This window comes from Coturnix japonica, chromosome 22, assembly GCF_054131305.1.
Source record: "Coturnix japonica strain WE chromosome 22, WE-NBRP24, whole genome shotgun sequence".
Lineage (NCBI taxonomy): Eukaryota > Metazoa > Chordata > Aves > Galliformes > Phasianidae > Coturnix > Coturnix japonica.
The window spans coordinates 10,312,314-10,330,579 of record NC_140684.1 but is presented as its reverse complement, the minus strand read 5'-3'; the positions used below and the strand labels follow the sequence as shown (position 1 = coordinate 10,330,579).

At 61.3% G+C, this 18,266-nt stretch overlaps 2 protein-coding genes across 5 annotated transcripts; both read right to left on the bottom strand.

Moving 5' to 3' along the window:
• Window positions 1–204: 204 nt before the first annotated feature.
• Window positions 205–3,756, bottom strand: TBL2 (transducin beta like 2). 2 transcript variants are annotated; one of them, XM_085522414.1, is made up of 7 exons: window positions 3,639–3,756; window positions 3,350–3,492; window positions 2,891–3,270; window positions 2,602–2,753; window positions 1,386–1,512; window positions 1,105–1,257; window positions 205–743 (listed from the first exon to the last, which is right to left on the bottom strand). In XM_085522414.1, the coding sequence occupies exons 4-7, from the start codon at window positions 2,618–2,620 to the stop codon at window positions 287–289; spliced, it is 756 nt and encodes a 251-aa protein (XP_085378540.1). In that variant the 5' UTR covers window positions 2,621–2,753; window positions 2,891–3,270; window positions 3,350–3,492; window positions 3,639–3,756; the 3' UTR covers window positions 205–286. The 2 variants fall into 2 exon arrangements, with proteins under 2 accessions (XP_085378540.1, XP_015736473.2); XM_015880987.3 differs by having other exon boundaries at window positions 3,086–3,270.
• A 215-nt stretch (window positions 3,757–3,971) lies between these two features.
• MLXIPL (MLX interacting protein like) lies at window positions 3,972–17,623 on the bottom strand. Of its 3 annotated transcripts, XM_032448377.2 has the most exons (17): window positions 17,091–17,623; window positions 13,967–14,073; window positions 13,733–13,815; window positions 13,398–13,487; window positions 12,797–12,841; window positions 12,363–12,561; window positions 11,963–12,043; window positions 8,013–8,155; window positions 7,355–7,592; window positions 7,069–7,142; window positions 6,556–6,730; window positions 5,854–5,966; window positions 5,578–5,730; window positions 5,238–5,365; window positions 4,961–5,084; window positions 4,290–4,419; window positions 3,972–4,214 (listed from the first exon to the last, which is right to left on the bottom strand). In XM_032448377.2, the coding sequence occupies exons 1-17, from the start codon at window positions 17,384–17,386 to the stop codon at window positions 4,105–4,107; spliced, it is 2,289 nt and encodes a 762-aa protein (XP_032304268.2). In that variant the 5' UTR covers window positions 17,387–17,623; the 3' UTR covers window positions 3,972–4,104. The 3 variants fall into 3 exon arrangements, with proteins under 3 accessions (XP_032304268.2, XP_015736471.2, XP_015736472.2); XM_015880985.3 differs by having other exon boundaries at window positions 7,355–8,155; XM_015880986.3 differs by having other exon boundaries at window positions 5,578–5,697; window positions 7,355–8,155; window positions 17,091–17,526.
• Window positions 17,624–18,266: the final 643 nt, after the last annotated feature.

The window sequence follows — 18,266 nt, the reverse complement described above, 5'->3', positions numbered from 1 at the left end:
GGCGGGACGGCGGGAACGGGAGGTGATGGAACCGGAGCGGGAGATGATGGAACCGGGAGCTGCTCGTTGTGCCCGCAGCCCCGGCACCACAACAGCGCGACGAGCACAGCCCATCCGTGCGGCGAAGGCCTGGCCACAGGACCCGTGTCTCCTCCCGCCCCACAGAGTGTGGCAGAGAACAGGCACAAAACAGGCACAAAAACAGGCAGGGAAAGGCCGCACTTTTATTACGAGCTGTTCGTTTTGTATCACAAGTCGAACCCGCCGTGTGCTGCAGGTTCCCCCGTTATCTCTTCCTGCCACACACAGCACTCAATGCTCTCCTGGCGCTGTGGATCTGCTGCTCCAGCCGCTCCTTTGTGGTTCTGCTGCTGCTTCTCCTCAGCGCCGCCTCCATCTCCTCCAGCACCGCGCGGTACCCGGCCGTGTTGTGGAACACACGGATCACACGGTCCCCGCAGGACACCAGGAAGCGGCCGCTGGTGTCGAAGGCCAGGTCTGCGATGTGCTGCGTGTGGACACCAACGAAGCGCTCCTCCTCCTCCCCTCTGCGTGTGTTGTACACGGTGATGTTGGTGCCGCAGGAGATGGCCGCCACGTGAGCGTCAGGGGACAGCGCGATGCGGCACGGCTCCGCCACATCACAGCTCCCCGTCAGCAGCAGGTACGGGTCCTGCTGCTTCTTGTACTCCACATCCGTGTCCCAGAACTTCCACGTCCCGTCCTTGGAAACGGTAGCCATCCTACAGGCAAACATAAACCACACGTGACTGCCAGGAAGGTGGGTCCTACTTGTTCCCTCTTCGCATCTACAAAGCAGGAATCCTTTGCTTTATGGACAGATACTGGTTTTGGAAAACATGAGCCTGCATACGTGTGTACACGTAGGGCCTTCATCCTCCCAGAGCAAGGAGGATGGTCACCCAACAGGAGGAAACCCACAAGGAGGATAAGGACGGACCACAGCAGTGCTTGGGCACCCAGGGAGCACCCGGGGCCGGGATGGGCACAGGTTTGAGTATGGATGGGCAATTCAGGCACACTGGAAGGTGTGAGCACACACATCCTCAGGGTACTCCTCAGGCAGTGTTAGAACACACTTACCGCCTCGAGTCATTAGAGAAGGCGAAGGAATATACGCCAGCAGTGTGGCCTTTCAGCTCAAAAGCCCTGGTCACTTCCCGGAAGTCACCTTTCTTGCCAAAACATACTTCCCAAACCTTCACATCGGGAGTAAAGCCACACGATGCCACAAACCTGAACAAAATAAAATAGTCTATTACAAAGTATCACTGTGGCTGGGTTATAGGGTCAGCTCCACAGCCACTGCACCACTGAGCTTCCCACTCAGCAGCAGCAGCCTGAAACACCTGCAGGTTCCTCACCTCCCGCAGGGTGATACAGTAGCATAGGCATTGTTCATCTGGTTAGTGTTAATGCTGGCAAGGACTTCACCCTTGGGGCTCCAGATCAGGATGGTAGTGTCACTGGAAGCTGTCATGATAAACTTCCCTGGGGGGAGGAAGAAAAAGGCAGAGATGAGGAGAATTCCTAGGCGTAAAGCTGCCATAGTCACCAACAGCTGTAATGGTTCCTAAACAGAGAAACTTGTCTCTGCATCAGAACTGTCAGGAAACCAAAAGCAGCACCAAAGCAGCAGCACTTTTCTCCTGCACAGAGCACAAAGCTGTGCCAACAGGCCCATGGCCGGGTATGTACCAGTGTTCAGTCAGGACTCAGCAGCTCACAGCTGCCAACCCAGAGCCCCCCTGAGCTTCCCACCCGGCACCTTTCAGATCCTACTTGCAGAGCTCAGTGCTACGCTCAGTCAATGCAGCAGACTTTATCGGGTTGTGCTTTAACCAGAAGAGGTATCTAGCTTTCAAAGTCAGGGATTACAGACTGGTAGATGATTAGAAGTCACACTACGTTTGTCCTGGATTACTGGTGGCGTCGCATTTTGGATATTTGCTTGTTTCCACTTGCTGTGCTTTCACTTTTCATCTCAGCACGGACACTGAGTTCAAATTTATCTTCAAGCTACTTGTTACAGGGTTTCAATTTTCACTCCTGCAGCCAAACAAAGACCTCAGTTAAAAATTCATGGGCTTTTCTCTTACAGAGCGGAACGTGCATCCACCCGCTGCCAACTGCGCTGCCACGCAGCTGAAGCACGAATCCACCAAGCCTCAGCCATCAACATTCACCCTTCTCAGGCTGTTCTAGGAGATACCAAGGGCCAGCCTACGCTCCTGAACCTGTCAACTGACTGCAGCCATTTCTCACTGGCTGAAGCAAGAGCAACAAGCCAGACAACAGTGATGCTCAATACTGAGACCACGACTCTTTACAACAGTGTCCCTGAGAGCCTAAAATAAGACAGTGCAAATCAGGCAATTCTGAGCTTCCTTAGAGATTTCTCTCCTCAAATTGTTTTCCAGCTTACTCAATAGTAAACAAAGGCTAAGACACAACAACTAGAATAACAGAGAATCGAGCAGGCCTTGATCAAGTCAAGGATTATCAACATGTTCAACCCAGCGGCTGTTGCTCAAAAGGAAATCCAGGTGGGTGTGGGGGCACAGCAGGGGAGCAGCTCACCTGTCTCTGCGACTCCCATGTTAATGACGGGAGCTTTGTGCTTCTTTGGGAAATCCTCGGAGGATGGTGTGAAGGTGAAGCTGTCGTCGTCCTTCTTCGTCACTTTATAGACACGAATTGTCTCTCCGTTTGCCAGCCAGACGAGGAGCGCCCTAAGTGGAAGGACGGGAACCGAGCCGTTAAGCAGCAGGTTGCCGTGGTCGGCCCAGCTCCGGTGTGTGAGTTACCGGTCACCGTGGGGCACCTGGGGGAGAGGTGACACATCAGTTGTTTTATGAGGGCTCGGTACCTGCCCTGCGGTAGCTCCGTCCCTTCCTCTGCCCGCAGAGCAATTCAGCAGCACCGAGGGCGGCCTCCCCCGCAGCTCCCGCACCCCCCTTATACCGGCCGGCAACGCGGGTGTTGTGACACCGCCCCGAGCCCCGCGTTAAGGCGGGACGTCCCGCATCGCGCCGCCGGTGCCACGCGGGGCTTCCGGCCCCACCTGCCGTCGGGGCTGAGGCGGACGAGCTCGGCGTGGTCCAGCTCCACGTTTCCCCGCACGCTGCGGTGCTCGCGCGCCGTGAAGTCGCGTGTGCTCCAGAGCCGCACGGTGCGATCGTCGGCGCAGGACGCCAAGTGCTTCCCATTGCTGCTGAAGTGCAGGCAGCTCACAGCGCCAACGTGACCCTGCGGGGAGCGGCCGTCAGGGCCGGGACGGGACGGGATGGGACGGGGGGCTCCAGCGGGACGTGGGGGCGGCCGGTACCTTGAGCGCGGCGGCCAGCAGGCGGTGCGTGAAGCCGGGCTCACGCTGCGGCTTCTCCCTGCGCGGCCGCGGCTTCGCCCTGCGGGGACTGTCGGGGCTGGAGGCGGCGGGGCCGGTCAGCACCGGGCCGGTCAGCGCGGGGCCTGCGGGGAGCGGGACTCAGCGGGGAGCGACCGCGGGCAGGGCGGAAACGGAGCGGTACCCACAGCCGTACCCACACCGGTACCCACAGCCGAACCCACACTTGTACCCACACTTGTACCCACTCTCCCGTCACCCCGTGCCGTACCGGTGGCCGTTCTCCCCGGTGCAGCCCGGCGCAGCGCAGCCGCCACGAGCAGCGCGGCCACGAGCAGGAGCAGCCCCAGCCCCAGCGCCGCCTCCATGGCCCGACAGCTCACGGCCGGGCGGGGCACGCGCTGCGCATGCGCCGACACACGGCCCCGCCCCGCCCCTTCCTGGCGCGCCTCTCGTCTGGCCCCGCCCCCTCCCACGTGACCGCGCGTGGCCGGAAGTTGCGGCGGCGTGTTTCTATGGGGGCGTTAATGGCGCGGCCGGTACCGGGCCGGGTTTATGAGGGCTTTAATGGGGCCGGCGTATGGCGCAGCTTTAACGGGGCCGGTTTATGGCGCAGCTTTAATGGTGTCGGTTTAATGGCGTTGCTTTATGGTGCGGACGCGGCCCGGTCCCGTGAGCGCCGTGTTGTTGTTGCGGTGTCCCTTTCCTCCTTCCCTCCCGCCGTCCCGTCCCGGTTGTCACGTGTTTCCGCTCCCGGCCGCAGCGCGCGCCGCCTGCTCGGGGACACGCGCGGGGTCGCTGAGGATGGACGTGGAGACGCTGAGGAGCCGCAGGGAGCCCAGGATCGCTGCGGGACACGGGGCACGTCACGGACCGGACCGGGCCGGCTGCTCCCACCCCCCGACCGAGCGGCGCCACGTACACGGCCGGAGCGCGGGGAGGGAGCAGTGCTGCTCCAGCCAGGCCAGGGACGTCTGCGTGAGGCTGTCCATGCTGCTGGTGGACACCGTGCTGTTAAAGGACTCGAACAGGGGCCGGATGATGACGCTGAACTGTTGGAGCGGTTAAGGACGAACGTGGTGGTGGCCGCGGTGCCCTGTGTGCTGCCAGCAGCGATCCTGCCTGCACTGCGCTGTGATGGGCGCACACAGCACAGCACACAGGTCATAGCTCACAGCACAGCACACAGCACAGCACAGAGCTCATAGCTCACAGCGCACAGCCCATAGCACACAGCACAGCACACAGCTGAAACCATCCTGTTCCTGGGTTTGCATCTGATCCTTTCCCAACCTCTAACCGATGGCTGCTGCATCTCAGCGCCAGTTCCAAAGTTATTGGGAGCAATTGCCCGTGTAGCAATGCCCAGCTCAGTCTGGGGACTTCAATCTGCTCCCCAAGGACTGACCGTTTATTCCTACCCTGGCTGCTCTCTAGTAACAGAAGTTTCTTCTAAGCATCTGAGCGTGTCCCCTCCACGTGTCACCCACAGAACATCTTGAGCGGTAGGGATCCCACACAGCTGGGAGGGGAGGGCAGACCTGGTGTGTGGTGGAAGGGGCACTGAGCAGCCAGTGCTGACCCAAAGGATACGATCCAGAACTTCCAGTTGTGCAGCGTGGAGGAGCGCACGTAGTCGTCAAACATGCCGCGCATCTGGTCGAAGCGCTGGCGCGTGATGGGCACCCCGGTGGCTGGCAGCTGCTCCTGGCACAGGCTGTGAGGCACAAACAGTTCTGTGGGGCCACGGGTGGGAGCCTGGGGCACACGGCAGCTGCCCCACGTGAGAAGAGGAGCCCGGTGTGCCGCAGGGCTCGGTGGCTCTGCATGTTTCAAGCAGGCAACACCTTGTGCACCGTGCCCCCCCTACTTGATCGAGCTGTTGAGCTCCTCAATCTGCTCCCGCAGCCGCTGCGCCTCGTCCTGGAGAGCTGCCCGCTCCTGCTGCAGTTTGCAGATGTACTCAGCAGTCTTCTGCAAGGTGGTGGCCTTGCTGACCTGCAGGGTGGCAGAAGTGGGATGGTGCAGGGAGCCTCTGGGATGAGTAGGGCACAAGGGGCTGTGTGCCCCATTGCTGAGCCCTGGCATCAGGCTGCAGCCCTTAGGCACCACAACGTGCATGCTGGCACAGCCCAGGACCGTGTCATCACTAGGCAATGTCCCGTGTCCCTGCACGCCTGGCGCCAGCCCATGCAGCACTGTGTGCTCACCTTAATGCTGGGCTGGGCACTCAGCGTGCTCACCAGGCTGTGTAGTGTGTCAAAGCCCAGCTTGATGTTGAAACGTCTCTTCTGCTCAGCAGAGATGTGTGTGATGCGCCGGTTCTCCATCTGCAGGCAGCAGAGATGGCCTTGGGCCTCTCCCTGCATTGGAGACAGGCTGGCCCCAAGCATTCATCGAGCGTGGGGGTGAGTGTGGGGGGCAGCAGGTGGGGGTGCACGTGGAGAAGCTGCTCCTGTAAGAGGCAGCACTTGTTCCCACCGTACCTTGCTGGAGTCAGGCCTGCCCCGACGGGATGAGGGATGGTGCAGGGAGACGGTGGCACTGGGTGGTGGAGCAGCTCCTGGGGACACCTGGCTGGGCTTGGGCCAGTCACTGCCTGGGGGAGTAGAGGGGTGCACTGGAGAGAGCGTGAGCACTGCAGCGCTGCCCTGGCTCTGGGGCAGCAAGACCCTCAGCTGACAGCCCCGTGTCTGACCACGTCTTGTTGCCCCAACTAATCCCAAATCACTCTCATTTTTACAAGACATGGGAGCATTTGGGACATGAAGTTTTAAATTCCCAGCGGGGTGGAAACCACCAGGAGAGTCCTGAGTGCAGCAGGGCTGCGGTTTGCAGCACGCAGCTGGAAGTGGAAATGAGCTTCCTGCTCCGGTCTGGTTTCTGTGGGTGAACGCAGGGCGCTTCCTGCCTCCAAACCCGGCTCTGGTTTTCAAAACCACATTCTGACACTTTGCTACATTTTGTATTTTCCTGTTTATGGTTTTGCCCCCAGAGAAGGAGCCAGACGAATGTTCTGCGCCCTCCCCAGCAGAAAGCAATTGCTCTCATTCAGGTGGGTAATTAAAAGCAGTAGGAATAAAAAATAAATTGAACTTTCTCAGAAAAGAAACACCAAACACAAAAACCCCGTGTTTGGTTCAAACTCCCTGCAGGAACCGGGGCATCCTGCGGGCACCCAGACTCACCACAGACCAATGTTGGGGAGAGCCGCTCAACCTTGGGGACACGCAGCGACCCTGGGGCTGCACCTGCCTGCAGCACAGGCACCTCCTGGGAAGGGCTGGAGCCAGGAGACAGCACCGAGCTCAGCTGGGCCACTCTGGGCAGGAAGACGTCAGGAACATCGGGGACATTGCTCTGCTGCAGAGGGAAGCAGGAGGGAGGTTGGGGCAGCACCCCATGCACGCCAGGTTTACACAGCCCCTTTGGTTACTCAAAACCCGCAGTGGGACCAGGGAGGGAGCCCCACAGGGCCCTGAGGTCTCTCCCAGCTCTGCCATTTCTCTAATTGGGGCTGACTCCCACCCGGCCTCACTCTGAGCTCCTGCAGTACCCTGACCTCCAGCCCCATGTACATCTAACTCCGTTTTGCAAAGGGCTTCACACAGAGCTGCTTTCTCTCCTTGTTCCCCAGCAACAGGAAAGTAATTCCCAGCCAAAGGGAACAGTCCCCAACCTGGAGATAGGTGGGTGCTTACCGGAGAGGCCGGGGATGCGGGCATGAGCGCGGGGCCATGCACGTGTGGAGCATCGAGGGCTGGCTCCTGCTTGGCTGCAAGAAATCAGAGAGCAGAAGGGCCCTTCTGCATCGGGCAGCTGGTGCTTGGGTGACATTTTCCTGCCCCATGGCAGTGCCAGCCCCGAGCTCCAGCCCACATGTCCATTTGCCCCAGGGAAGGCAGTGACGGCTCAGGGAGCAGCCCACCTCTCCCAGCAGCCCTGCACCCCAACACCGCCACCCTCAGTTCCCCTGTCACCCCTCACCTGTGGCCAGCAGCTGGGTCAGGCAGACGTTGGGCACTGTCAGGTGTGGAGGCACAGGAGGGTCTGGCGGCCTCTTTGCCTTGGTGGCCTTCACCTTCGGCCGCTCACCCAGGGATGGCCCTTTTGGGGTAGCAAACCTGGGCGCAGGTGGCACGGCGGGGTGCAGGTGCTGGGGCGCAGCTGGGCTGGGGTACCCTAGGGGCACCACGTCCATGGCGTAGCCCAGGCCCGGGGTGTGCTGGGCAAAGCACGGCACGGGCAGCGGGGATGCAGGGTGGGTGAGGAGCGAGGGGCTGGGCGAGGGGGGGAAGGGGAACTTGGAGTGGGGTGTAGAGGCAGGGGAAAACAGCGGCTGTGAGCCCAGCAACGGTGTGCCAGGGGCCTGGCTGGGGGCGGTGTAAGGGAGACTGAGCGGCTCCGTGCCGAGGCACTTGCTGGGGAAACCATACTGCAGCAGGGGCTTGGGTTTGAGCTGGGGGCTGAGGCAGCCAGGCACAGCGGTGAGGGGCTCGGGGGCCAGTGGGGGCTGCTCAGGGCCAAAGAAAGCACCGTGGAGGCTGAGCTGGGTGGCATCACCGGGCTGTGGGGCACACGGCTGTGTCAGGAGGGGTGGCTCGGGCACCGGCAGCCGTGGGTCATGGGCCAGGGTCCCGCTCACCTGGAGGAGAGGGCTGGGTGGGAGTGGGGCATCGGGGCCGGCGGGCACGGTCCCTCCATTGCCATAGAGGGGCTCAAAGCAGGGTGGCTCCTGATAGCCCAGCGGCATCTGCGCAGGCAGCGGCCGATGGCCAACGAAAATATCTGTGGGGTGAAGCAAAGAGATGGTGATGGGCAATGGGGGCCTGGGGAGTGCTTCAGCCCCTGGAAAGGGGGATGCAAGGTTGGGGTGTGCTGGAGGGAGCTGCATGCTGTGCCTGGCACTGGCAGGGACTTGCTGGCATCACGTTCAATTGGCAGGGCTGGAACAGCTCCTGGCTGTGCGAGCAGATTTGGTGCCCTGGTTGTGAAACACCAGAGCTTCACATGGCTGGAGGGAAGAGGCAGCTCGTGCACTCAGCCCAGCCTGGCCATGCACAATGGGACAGGAAAACCCGCCCAGGAACACCACCCAAGGGTGGAGACCCCATCCCCAACACCCAGCTGAGGCCGCATGCTCTGGCTGCTCTCAGGGATCTGGTCTCTCCCTGCATCCCCACAGCCAGCCCTGAGCCCTTATGCTGTGGGGCAGTGGCAGAGCTGGCAGATGTGGGGCAGCCCTGCGGACTGTCCTGGAGCCACAGGGGACAGTCCCACTGGGGTTGGGGCAAGTGTTTGCCTCCCAGCCCCAGTCCTGCTGTGCGTGCTGCCTGTGGCTAACCACATCCCATGGCCTTCCCGAAGCCGAGCCCCGTGACCCAGCCACGACTCCCTCTCCCTTCCTGTCTCCTTCCCACAGCCTCAGTGCTTCCGCAGGCCCAGACACCATGGCACAGAGTGCTGCCTGCTGCCTGGGGCATCACCTCCACACTGAGTGGGAGTGCTGGGTGGGTTTGCAAGCAGCTGCCTGACACGGGGTCTGTATCCAAGCAGCTTCTCGAGCTCATGAGCACTCACACCTCCACTGTGTGTGCTCAGCTGCCCTGAGCCCTTCTGAGCTGCTCCTGCCCATTCTGTGTGCCCCGGGTGCTGGCCATGCTATAGGGCTCCTGCAGGCTCTGGCACAGGCTGCCTTGCCTGGGATGCCCTGGCTGGAACAAGCAAAGCCTCTGGGACTGGTAACTTTTTGAATCTACACCTGAGGAACAAATGCACGTGCAGAGGGAAATGCCATGACCAACCCTAATCGCACCTGCTCTGCTCAGCCCTGACATGGCCCTTTCTCTCCCAGCCCTGCATGCAGTGGCTGCAGCCAATGTGCCCTGGCTGGGGATGGCATTCAGCTATATACCCCTCATGGATGGGCAGCAGCACTGCCGCCCTGCTTCTTCCAGCCCACAGCTAGAGGCAGTTGGCCGCTATCTGCACAAGCACTCCCATGCTCATAATGGCCTCCAAGGCTCTCAGAGCCTCCCAGCTCCACCATCCTTCAGGGCAGCAGCTCATCCTCCTCAGAACTGAACTCTTCCTGCTCCCAGTGCCACCCAGACTGGGGCTGGGACACACCGAATGCTCAGGAGCGCTGCAGAGCCACATTATTGACAGCAACATTACAGAACCATGACACCTGCCCTCCAGAGCTGGCGCTTGGTTTGCACAGGGGCACAGCCATGCATGGTTAACAACCCTAATGGTTGGTGCCTTCACAGGGAGTGCAGCACCTGGCTCCAGACTGCACCCAACCCTCATCTGTGCCCACGCTATGCCATCTCCTGTGCACACCGTGCCATCTCCTGTGCACACTGTGCCATCTCCTGCTGCTGGCACCAAAGCTATGCATGCATTTATAGGCGTTTCTGATGCCCAGCTCTGCAGATTCGATTCCTCTTGTGTCGCTCGCTGTGCTGCCGCAGTGGGTGGCAGATGCTGCCTGGCACAACAGCTGGAATCCCCCCGTCCTCCACCTCTCCTTTCCCTTCCCCACCCTGCAGCTCTCACCCCTGCTCCTCTCCGCTCACACAGCCCTGACCCACTGCCGAGCTGTGTAGTGCAGCCCGGGCACGGTGCCACCCGGGGGATGAGAGCCCATGTGGTCAGCACCCCATGCCTTCAGCATTCTGCTCCAATACTGGGTGCTCTCCAAAGAGACTCCTGTTACAGAGCCTGCTCCCACGGCTGGGACACTCCGTTGTTGGCCCTTGGCTCTGGGAAAGCACGGCAGCGCCATGGGGTGATGCCACCCCGTCAGCCTGGCCCCAGGGCCCCAGTGAGCAGTGCAGGTCCTACCTGGAGTGCAGTGCCAGCAGCACGCAGGTACTGGGCTGGGCTGCTCCCTCGTCTCTGCCATCGGGGCTTCTCCACCCCCCCACGCTGCGCTCTGGCACCCACTGAGGACACGACGTGGTTCCTCATTTGGGGATTGGCCTGTGCCTGCTGACTGACAGGCACCAAGCTCAGTGACGGTCCCCAGACACGGCGATGGCCCCGTGACCCCACTGGAGTCCTGAGCCCCCGCTCTGCCCTGCTGGCCTTGTCTGTAAGGCACAGACCCAGGATCCAAAAGCCCTGCACACACCAGCAGCAGAAGTGGCTGTGGGGACTTCCCTCAGGGCTGGGTGCACTGCAGCCCTGGCACACAGCGCCCAGCGTCTGGCAGCAGCCTCTTCCCGAGAAGGGGCTCTCCATCCTCTCACCCTACAGCCCTGTGGCCACAGCAGCAGCCCTGCACAAACCACAGCTGCACCTTCACATTGTGCAGCACAGTGACGGCGCTTCGTCCCAGGCAGCACCCCGGGAAAATGCTCATAGAAGCACGTGGCTTTGGATGGGCACCACGGTGCCATGTGCCATTCCCTGCTGGAGGCCGGGCTGTGCCGCACTGTGCTCACGCCAGCAGCACCAGAGGGAACGTTGCCCATAGACAGAGATACTGGGGCTGCTCTGTGTCACCGCCAGGTGCTGCTTCAGGGCTCAGAACAGCCTCCCAGCTGCAAAGGACCTGCAAGGGGAAGGACACTTCTCAGGTGTCGTTCTGACCCCTTTGGGGTTTGCCCACGGTTCAGCCCACAGGGACGTGTGGGGGCAAGAAGTCGCGATGGCTGCACGCCTGGGCTTCCCAGCTCGGCACACCAGGCTGCCCCATGGCTGCCCTGCTCCCCACCAGCATCTGGTCTTGCATCAGCCGGTGGCTGCGTGGTGCAAGGGCCTGTGCTTCCTCCAGCAGAGGGAAGTGGGAGGTGGAGGCGGCTGCAGTGGCAGGGCAGGAGCCGTGGGCAGGCTCTGTGCAGGGCACGGACATGCTCTGAGGGCTCCCAAGGCCGGGTGCTCCTGAGGCTGCTTGCGGGGTCCCACCCTGCACAGTGCCCGTGCCACCGGCTCCAGCACATCTGAGGCCTCTGGTGTTTCGTGCATCAGCGGTGCCTGGCCTGGCACAGCCCGTGGGTGCCCTGCACAGGGCACATGTGACAAGGACACATCCTGACTGACTGCACAGCTCATGGACACCGCTCTGCTCAGTGTCCCGTGTCACAGGCAGGTCCTGGTGGTAGCACTGCAGGAGCAGGTGCTGCCAGGATGGCTTGCTTGTCCCCTGCTGCCCCTCAGCAGCCCTCTGCCTGTCCCGGACACCACCAGCACCACATCTGGTTTTCAAGGCCAGCCTGGCAGCGACTGTGACCTCAGAAGACACAGCACAGCCCATGATGGGGTCCCAGCACCCACCAGCTGCTCTGCAGCAAGACAGCAGTGAGAGGACAGTGGTACAGAACCTGCTCCATAGAGGTGTCCACTTTCTGTGGGATAACTGTCCTCTGCCTGCAGCCAAGCCCAGGTGGCTTCACTCTCCTGATGCAACTCTCTGCTGGCAGAAGCCCCTTTCCACAGCTCCCAGCCCCTCCCTGTCCCTCTGCTGCCCCTGCATGACAACAGATGTGCTTTCTGCCTCCCCCGCAGCTCCTGCTGCTTCCAGGCCAGCTCAGCTCCATGTTCGACTGCAGGGTGTGCAGAGCTGCACAGATATAGACCAGCTCTTACCTGATATCTCCATGGTATCATCCAGGCTGGGCTGCAGAGGTGCCAGGTCAGGCTGGATCATGTCAGCATTCCCAATATATGCTGGAAGACAGAGCTGCAATGTTAGGGTGCTGCATCCCCAGCTCCCCACCTCAGGGCTGGCACTGCTGACCTCACTAACAGCCACCCACAGCCTCTCCCTGTGGGTCGCACCCTGCCCCACAGCACAGCACCGGGACCATCCTCTGGGGGTATCCTATTCCCACCATTCTGCCCAGCAGCTTCTCAGGGGCTTTGTGCAGGGCCCTCAAACTTCTGGGCAAGGCTGCAAAGCCAAGAAGTAACAGTGTGCCAGGACTGAGCTGTCTGCCTGATCCTCCTCCTCCTCCAGCAAGCGTGCGGCCCCATGCGGGTCACCTACCGTCCTCAGGGAGCTCCTGGTGGGCGCTGGGTATCTGCGTCATGGTGAACAGGGTGTCAGAGATATCCGAGAGGAACGTGTCCAAGTCAAAGTGCTGCCTACCCCCCGGCTCCTCCTCCTCGTCCCCCAGCAGCATGGGCACCACGTTGCAGAAGAGCTGGTTGCACCATTTCTCCGTCGGTCTCCAGGCATCCTCGTCCTGCACGAGATGGTGCAAAGGAGCCGGTGGGCACTCCTTGCAGCCAGTGCCCATGTCTGAGGCTTCCAGCTCGGCTCACTGGTGCTCCCAGAGTCAGGCAGCACCCCAAGTGCCTTCCACAGCCATTGGGGCCATCACCGACCATGGCTTTCACCTGCCCTTCTCCCGAGCTGCCCAGGGCAGGGATCTGTGCCTCGTCCCACTGTCCCTGCCTGCCCTTCCCCATCACACTCACCTGCTTTGGGCTGCAGAGCTCTCCCTCCCGGCTGGACTTTCGGAGCTGGAAGGAGAAGGAAGCCTGGACTGGCGGCTGGCAGGGCTGTGTGCAGGGCAGCTCAGGCTCCGGCCCAGGCTGCCCCTGCTTCACATCTGCCCCCAGCACTCGGGCACAGCGGTGCAGGGCTGCACCCCTTTTCAAGATGAGGAGGGAGGAGGCTGGCACGGCGCTCCGCCCCGCGGGCAGGCAGCCAAGGCTGGTGCCACCTGAACCAGCACCAGATTATCGCGGCTGGGAGTGACACCGGGGTGACGCTGGGCCACCAGGCCTCGAGACACGTGCTGCCGGGCTGAGCCGCGGCTGCCAGCGAATCCCAGCCCAGCTCGGGCCCGCAGCGAGTCCTGCTCGTCCCACTGCAGCACGTGCACGGCAGGTGCAGCGCCGGGCACAGCCCTGGCAGAGCCGCACACCGGGCACAGCCGGCTGGATCCGGGCTGCTGGGGCCGGGAACGGGGTCACCGAACCCCGCCACCATCGCCGTGGGTACAACCGGCAGCTCCGCTTTGGGCACCATGATGTGCCACCCCACAACCAGGGGCAGCAGGGCAGCGCCGCTCACCCGCTTCTTGTAGTAGGTTCTCCACTTGTGGTACTCCCTCATCACCACCTCGATGCGCCGTTTCCAGTAGTTGCCCTCCAGCACCACGGCCTGGAGGGGCAATGCGGGTGTCACGGCCGTACGGCACCATGGAGCCAACCCCCAGCCCCACACCCGCAGCCCACGCCTGCCCCAGGTGCCCCACAGCCGGGACCGCTGTCCTCAGGACACATCACCAACACTTTATCGCTCAGACTTCATGAACACAGCAGCCAATGATGGGAGCTCTGCTGCCCTCAGCTCCTCACTGTGCCCTCCACACCCAGATCCAGCTGTCATGACAGCCCACACTCTACCTCTGGTTTGCGGTGCTCGTCAGCCTCCGACCCCTCCAGGGGGGTGATGAAGCCACACACTGGGTTCTTCCTCTGCTCCACATCTGCCCAGGGGAAAACACAGTTGGCTTTGTCCGCAGCTCCCCCTGCACGTGTCTGGGCACTGCTCTGACGGTGCCTGCAGGGCTGGGCACACACTGTGCCATCGCAGGGAGCCAGGTGCTCAGCTGGGAGCAGGCAGTGCCCCATACTCACACTGGATGTACCACGCTCTCCAGATGGCATTGTTAAGGCGGATTTTATCCCGGCAAAGCAGCCGCTGCCCCTTGAAATTCTTCCACTTTGGTGACACCAGCTTCCCACTGCAACACCGAGCAGAGGAGGAGCTGAAGGGGACCATGCTGGGACCCCCAGCACAGCCCCAGTGTGAGAGCTTTGCTGATCCTGCAGGGCCTCCAGAGCCCCAGGATCACAGCATGGCAGGCAGAGGAACTGATTGCCCAGGGCTACAGATACAGCTCTGAGCTGGGAGTCCCCAGCTGCAGGGATTCCTGACCCCGACTGCTCCCATGGCTGCACCAAAGCTGCTCCTGATGGGCAGCATCCTCACGTGGAGCTGTGCGTGCACTCCTCCCCAGTCAGAAGGTTGTCCCTTCATGATCTCTGCTCTGCTCTGGATTCCTGTGCATGCAGGGAGGAGGAGAGGCTGGGGCTGCCTTGGTAGGTGTTCCATACCCCATGCAACATCTCTGGAGCACCCAGCAGGTGACAGCAGGGCGTCCTCTGAGAGCTCAGCACTGCTATTGCTCTGCCCCATCCCTGCAGTGCTTCTGTCAGGGCTCCCCCACTGCTGCTGCCAGGATCCTGGGGCTCCCCGTCCCTCAGCTCTGTAAAGTGGCTTTTTTGGCGGCTCTCCTTGCTACAGGCAGACACTCCTGGGCTGGGAGGAGCTCAGAGCCTTGTGGTTCCCCCAGTTACTGATGTAGGAACACATCTGTGGGCCAGAGCTCTCACCCTCAGGAAGGACCGGGAGAGATGTTCTGTGCCCCCAGGCCAGGAAGGACCCTGTCCCCACCACTGTGGCCTGCAGAGGGTTAAGGCCCCGTCTCTGCACTGGCCATTCCGCTATCAGCAGGGATTTTGAACTTTCCCCATGGCACAAAACAAACAGCGTGGCGTTGCCAGGCAGAGGAGCCAATGGAAATGACGGCCTTCCCCAGCACGTGGCCCGCTCCTGCTGGTCAAGGCTACCAGCCACACTCCTCCCTGGTGCTGCCCACGCTGCCCACTGGCTTAAAGGAGCAGCCCGAGCCCACAGCCCTGGCCCCGAACTGCAGCAGGGTGCGTGGCCCTGCATGGGGCTGGTGGGGCTGCAGTGTGACACAGCACCTGGGGCTGGGAGGGAGATGCCTCTGAACTGCGCCGCAACCTGCTTTCTTCCCATTAATGATCCTTTCAGTTTTGGAGCTTATCAGGCTGATCTTTGCACACTGGTTCGCCTTGAAGGAAGCCCCACCCTTTACTGAAATTCTGTCCAGAGGAGATGGATGTGAACTGCACTGAGGACTGGGATGCAGCAGCACTTTGGCACAGCGCAGGTGTCCCGCTGCCCTGCAGGGGTGGGATCACAAACCCCACTGCTGGCTGTGGGACACACAGCTCAGCCTGAACCCATCCTGGCACTGCAGCCAGCAGCCCCCGTCTGCTCCATGATGCCTTCAACCTGCCCAGAAGTTCAAGCGTTGCAGCCCTCACTGTGCAGTAAAATTAGTGTTTTGCTCCATGTCAGCACCAAGAGGAGGGGCAAGGAATGAGCTGGAGAGATGCAGGGCTGTGCGAAGGAAATGGGCTGTAGCAGGGGGAGAAGGCCAAGGGATGGTCCTCCTTGCCAACGTGAGCCCCCCTGGCTTTCCCTCGCAGGAGCAGTGCACAGCAGCAGAGCCCTTCCTTGTTCTGTGGCAGGAGGGGAAGCACTGGCCCCAAAAGGGCTGAAAAGTGACCATTTCTCAGTCCTGAGCCTCCATAGGAGGCTGAACCTGAGCTCTGATTGGAGTGACTCTCTTTTTAGGGTGCTGGAAAGCTGCAGAATGTGATGTCTGTGAGATGGAGAGGGGCAGCATGGAGGGACAGAAAGGCATCCATGAAAGAGAAGAACCAAGGGGAGAATTTGGGTACAGTCTAATGGCAAAATGTCCCCAGCTGGATTCCATTACCACAGCTACCCTGAATCCAGGGCCAACCAAGAGCTGCTCCCACGGGTGCTGAACAAGGCAGTTAGGAGACACTGCTGATGTTTTAGGCTCTGGGTGGCCAACAGGGGTGCCATTAACACTTCGTAGCTGTTGTGGATCCTCCTTGCCAAGGGCTGCCATTTAACTTCAGCTACGGTTTGTCACAGTGATGGCCCTGGGGCTGCTGCACAGAAGACACCTGAAGGGAGGGAGCCATATCTGCAGCATAAGGTGTGGGTGTCATACAGCTCCTGTCCACTCTGCCTCCCAGCCACTTGCCCCTCTCCTTTCTGCCCGGCAGCTCTGGAGCTCAGGGGCACATGAACGAATTGTGGGCAGCTCCAGCCCCGTGCAGCAAGTGGGACAAGTGTGGGGCTGGGACTGCAAAGGGAAGTGGGGCTGCCCTGTCCATCAGTGCCACCCATGCATGGCACCAGGGTTACTCAGCTGGTGACACCTTGGCTGTCAGCCTGGTGACGAGGAGCGTGACCATGCGCTGTGTCACCCAGTGCTGAAGCCCACCCCATTCCTGCACAGCTCTGGTTGCACCAGCACCTGAGAGTGACCTCACTGTGCTCCATGGCAGAGGGAGGCCAGCAACTGAATGAGACCCAGTATGGGACCAGGAGAAAGGCAGAACTTCCCGCCTGCTTTCCTTGGGTCTGTTCTTACAAACAAGAGGAGATGCTGCCCCAGGATTTCAGGGGAAGCTTTGGGAAAGCTGTGCCAGGTTCTGCTGTGAGGTGCAGAGAATGCAAAGAGCCTTCGGGTCCTGGTGAAAGGGGGGATGCAGTCACGGCCCGGGCACTAATACACAGGAAGCAGGTGCTTGCTGCCACCAATGGCCGAAGGCCGAGTGCTGCAGGCGGTGATGACGGCTCTGCTGGAGGAGAGTGGGAAAGATGCTCCAGGACAGGAAGGAATTCTCAGCTGGCTCCATCAGAGCTGCACCAGCACCAGCTCCTTCCCCATGAACCTCCCAGGATGTTTTGTGAGCAGATATCACATCGCAGCCCAACAGAAGATGGGGATGCCATCCATCAGTTTGCACATAGCAATTAGCAGCGGGGCAATTAGCAGCATGGCCATACACCCATACAGGTGGGCCTCACAGAGAGCTGGGAGCAGCGCGTTGCCCCTGGACTCACCTGTACTCCAGGCTCATGCACTCGAAGAGCCACGTCAGGGTCGGGTCAATGCTCCGTGGATCGGCCGCTGAGGGCTCTGCACGGCGGTGCCGCCGGTGGGGCGGTGCGTCGTGGTGTGGGGATGACACCATGAAGTGCCCGCTGTGGATCACCTGCGACGGGCTCTGCCGTGCGGTGCCAGGCCCAGCACCACCCACAGCCGCATCCTCAGAGTCAGAGTCAAAGTCAGAGTCAGGTCCTGGCCCGGCCGGGGGCTGCGTGAAGGGGGCAGCCAGCCCCAGCTGGGCCTGTGCCATCGCCCAGTGCTGTCACACCGCTGGAGCCCTCAGACCCGCAGCACCCGACCCGCAGCACAGCACCGGCATCCAGCCGGCAGCACAGCCTGCACGGAACACGCTGCTCTGCTTTGCTTTGCTCTGCTCTGCTCTGCTTTGCTCTGCTCTGCTCTGCTCTGCTTTGCTTTGCTCTGCTCTGTCTCCCCGCACGTTGCCCGCCAGCACCGAGTGCCACGTGGTGCAGCTCAGCCCGGCTGTGCTGGGTGCCCAGGTGAGCCGTACTTATAGCAGCACGGTGATCCCGCCCATGACGCGCCCCAGGCAGCGCTGCAGGCCGCCATTCGTGGGCCTTGGCCGGCTGGCCTTCCCTTCCCTTCCCTTCCTTCACCCCATTGCCCGTCCCACCGCTGGCAGTTGCTCTGTTTACCCGGAGCTAATGGTGTGCAGGGAGAGCAGCGCCGTGTTTACCCAGAGCCTCTGCCCTCGTGTGTCTCCCTGCACTTCCGAGGGAACAAACACAGATTAAGGGACGCAAACAACTCAAATTATAGCAACGGGCGTCCAGCTCTGCACAACGTTCATGGAGTCACTGAGCCGTGCTGCAGAGCTCGGGACAGCCGAGGGGAAAACATGAGCTGAGATGTGGGAGGGGGGGATGGCAGCGCTGGGCAGGGTGGTCACACACCCGCAGGGATTGGGGACGGGCTGAGTGTGGTGACAGGAGGGGGCTGGTTGTGGGTCTGAACTCAAAGAGAGGAGGTCTGGATGAGCTACCAGGAGGGAAGTCTTTACCCAGAGGGCGGTGATGTGCTGCGCTGCTGCCCAGGGCGGTGGGAGCCCCATCCCTGCAGGTGCTCCAGGCCTCACAGCAGACATCACTGCTGCTGTTCAACCAGAACGT